The 3,960-nt window shown below is 44.6% G+C and overlaps 1 protein-coding gene across 1 annotated transcript; it reads right to left on the reverse strand.

The window, feature by feature from the left end:
- Positions 1-1,238: 1,238 nt before the first annotated feature.
- On the reverse strand, positions 1,239-1,901 carry BDCG_04631 (uncharacterized protein). The gene has a single exon (XM_045420280.1). It carries the CDS (start codon positions 1,747-1,749, stop codon positions 1,369-1,371), a length of 381 nt encoding a protein of 126 aa, XP_045276417.1. The 5' UTR covers positions 1,750-1,901; the 3' UTR covers positions 1,239-1,368.
- Between the last annotated feature and the right edge of the window lie 2,059 nt (positions 1,902-3,960).

Consider the following 3,960-nt stretch of genomic DNA (forward strand, 5'->3'; position numbering starts at 1 on the left):
ACCCCCAAGCCAGTCGTTTGGTTACAGTTTGTCAGCCGTTCAGTCTGGGGTTAAGTTTACGGGCGTCAGATACGACCCAATATTATTATTCTGATTATTATTGTTATTATTTCCATCGCCATCGCATCGCCTCCTTACACCTCTTATACACCGCCCACGCAGCCGACAAGGCCTGATGAGGAAATCGGCCCCGAGTTTAAATTTTTTTATTTTTTATTTTCGTTGGTGGTGACTCATTTTTGTCAGCGCGGGTGTCAACTGGACGATTTTGTGATTTTCCCAGCTCGGAAGCAAATACCGCAAGCATATTGGCTGGGCGGGGCAGCGGGTGTTTTCTTGCTGCCCGATGCGAGGAGATCGATTTGCTGTTGGGTTTTCGTGTGAAGATGTTTGTGTTTCACCCCACGCAGCATGGTTCTCTCCCCACCACCATCACCACCATCACCACCACCGCCGCGGCCGCCACCGCCTTGGCCCTATCTATCCAACCAATTCTTCAGCAGCCTATTACCGCGCACGCAAGATGTCATCCGCCTTGCCGGCTTCGCCCTGCTCGCCCCGTCGCTTTCTTCACCGCCTGTTGATCGCGCTGTGCTGTCATCACAAATCAGATCTGGCATAATTATCATCATCGTTTATTTTATTCTTGGGTTGTTCGTTCTCTGCCTATCCCTTGCCCACGCCTCGACTCCCCCTCGCACCCGCTCCGGCTTCTTATTTTTTATTTTTTTATTTTTTTATAATACTCTTCCTTGGCTTTTGGTTTCCGATATCCCTTTGTGTTTTGCGTGGTGTTACCTTCGGCATTCGGGTTTTGATCTTTTTTTCTTTTTTATTTCTCTCTTCTGTATTCCGTACCAGCGAAGCACAGCGCAGTGTTGGAGAACACCTTGAATTTTCCTTTTTTGTCCATATTCATTCAGCGCCTCTTTTTTTTTTTTTTTTTTTTTTTTTTTTTTTTTTTTTTGGCATTATACCCTCCCGGACCAAATTGGTATCGACCTCGTTTTTTCATTTTTCTGTTGACTTTTCTTCATTATTATTGTTTGTCGATACGATCGCAGCTGTGCTGGTGAAACCGATTTTTTTTTCCCTTTCTTTTTTTTAGCATGGCATTGCATCATACTGTATCACACACCTTGATTGATTGGGGTGTTTCTCGTTTTCCTCCACCTTGCATATATATATATATATATATATACAAAGAGATAACCCGTACATACGGGATTAATCCAGCTAGAAATAGTTATTTATTATGGGTACGATGGGATTAACCTGTCCTATCACTCACCAGATGTTGACAAAAAGGGGGGGAAGAAATATAATATAATACAATATATAACTATGGATGATCCTATGCAGCCTTTTTCAAATATTCAAGTACATGTACATCTCGGTCCGGGTAGAAGCGGGACCGTGGAATGGATGGTCGTTGTCGGCGTTTGGGGGGATTCCGGCAGTTATCCAGCGCGTTCTTGGAGGTATGGATGCCCGGGTATGGGGATTTGGGGATTTGGTTCTCTGTCGGCCTATGTATGTATGTAAGTATGTATGTACGGGCTGTGTCCGGGCAGAAGCGACGCGCAATGAGCGAACAGCGATGAATGATGGATGCTGGTGAGCGGTTACAGTTCCAGCGGGCGTTGGGGCCGGGGGGGGGGTAGGTATATCCATTGTTGGAATGGAAGTCCATGTCCATGTCCATGTCACCGTAGTTTTCGTTCGTATTGATATTGATTCTTCCTTCATTCTTTGGATTATGCGGGAGGAGTTACGGGAGATAACCTACGCAGTAACTAACTACTTACTAGTTAACTCCTCTCTGTACGGAAGTACGGAGTACGGAGTAACTATGCGATGCGGTGGGATGGGTTGTTGCTGGGGCTGATATGATATGGGGCTGATATGATATGGGGAAACGAGGGCGGCAACCAACTATTATTAACTCTATCTAACAACGACGTTTGACCCACGCACGACGATGACCAACGACCATCTATGTATATGTATGTAAGTAAGTATGTATGTACATGTACGTACGGGGCGGGGGATGATGTCGTGCTGCGGATTCGGGGCGGGTGATTGTGCCGCAATGGGTTGGGTTAAGTTACATATCATACATATATCCGCACATGGAAATCGCCGAATCGAATAGGTAGGCCGTCATTGTTTTGCATTCATTCCGTTGCATTTGATTGGGGGTTTGATTTTACTTTTTGCAAAAAAATATAAAATATAAAATATAAATAATAATAAAGATATTTTATACTTCTTCGTCCGTTGGGCATGCATCTGCGGCTCTCTCTCCCCTTTACACGTATCACTGTATCACTGTATCCTTTTTTTTCTTTTTTGTTTCGGGACCCAGAGTATGCGCACCGATCTCTGTTATCTTGTCTGCACGTAGGTTAAATTTAGAGAGAGGGATGGAGGGATGGGATGAGCAGAAAACAAAGTTCCGGCTTCATTTCCCCTTACTGCGTACATTCTCTTGAAAGAAAGCGGCGATTCCAAACCTCTCTCTTCTCTCCCACCTCTATCCCGAAAAGCAGGAGAAGAGGCTCGCTCCGGTTGGGTTGTCCCCTCATCTGGCAGTGATTCCTACCTAGTTCCTATACTTCTTTATAACTATCAGGATGCACCCAGCGCCATGGATGGCTTCGAAACTGCTGTACTGATGTAAAATAAAAACAGGGGGCGCGTCTGCCCTCGTAATCAGCATGAGATACGGTATCCCCATGGATGGAAACAGCCCGGTAAAATCTATAGCTATGTAGGTTGTTGTTGGTAGATAATATCCCAGCTTCGCGATCAACCGTAGTTCCATGGCTAGTCAGTCCCATGCGCTCTCTCATTCTATTTACTCCCGCTAGTTTCAATGGAATGAAAATGAACCCTGGGCCAAAATATCGGAGATCATACTCTGGAATGCTTACATACTTCCACAATCAACCCAGGTCAGATGCCGACAAAACCATAACATCTATCTAACTAACAGCCGAGGCTCGTGCACCGGTATGAGGAGCGTGTTGCTGGGTGGTATATTCGCTGTAATGGTTGGAGTGGGCAATGTGACAGTGTCAGTTCATTATTGTAATTAGCCTTCGGTTGTCACCACGTGCGGCTTCTTGACGGTTGAGATAATGGTACGTACGTAGTACTCCGTAGCTCTCGAAAGATCAAAAAGGTCCGATATGAAACCGGCAAAGGGGCGCGCCATATAATAATATATAAAATAGTGATTTGATTTTCCCAGGGAACAGGAGATGAAAAGAATAAATTTTAAATCACAACCTGGTTTGCTAATAAAAAAAAAAAAAAAAAAAAACAGTACGGCCCGAACGAAACTCGGTACTCAACCCAGCCAAACCCAAAACCTAGACGCACGCAATCCATTCTATTCCATGAATCCCCCTCAATAGCTGAACTTCCCAAATGTATGACCGTCATGGAATCGATAATTGAGTGATACCTGCTATCAACGTCGGTTATCTTTGGTCCAGTAGGATCAGAATCAACACACAAAAGAAATAACTTAAAAAAGAAAACCCGGCTCCCCAACAGAAGAAAATAACTCCGTGCATAAATAACAAGCATAAGCACAGCCGCAGGATAAAATGGGACGAATTGCGAAGTGGGGATGTATGTAAGGCATGCTCATTTGATTGAACGAAGATTGTCCCGCGCACAGAACAGCGATTTTGATATGCTCGATCGAGAAAAGATCACAGTCCTGTCCCTGACAAATCATCGTCCAGTAGATGGCAGTAAGGAATTAAGACCGCGGCGAAAGTTAAAACTACAGAAAAAGGAAGAGTGTGCTTTTATTCCTTTTATTTCAAACGCTATGCGGTGCGGTGTGCTTATCATTGATCGGTTTACTGCCACATCATAAATTAGCCAAATGTGTCCCTGATTAACCCGACTAGGCGGATTCGCCAGTGTGGGAAACTATGTATT

Source organism: Blastomyces dermatitidis (assembly GCF_000003525.1).
Source record: "Blastomyces dermatitidis ER-3 genomic scaffold supercont1.4, whole genome shotgun sequence".
Classification (NCBI taxonomy): Eukaryota; Fungi; Ascomycota; class Eurotiomycetes; order Onygenales; family Ajellomycetaceae; genus Blastomyces; species Blastomyces dermatitidis.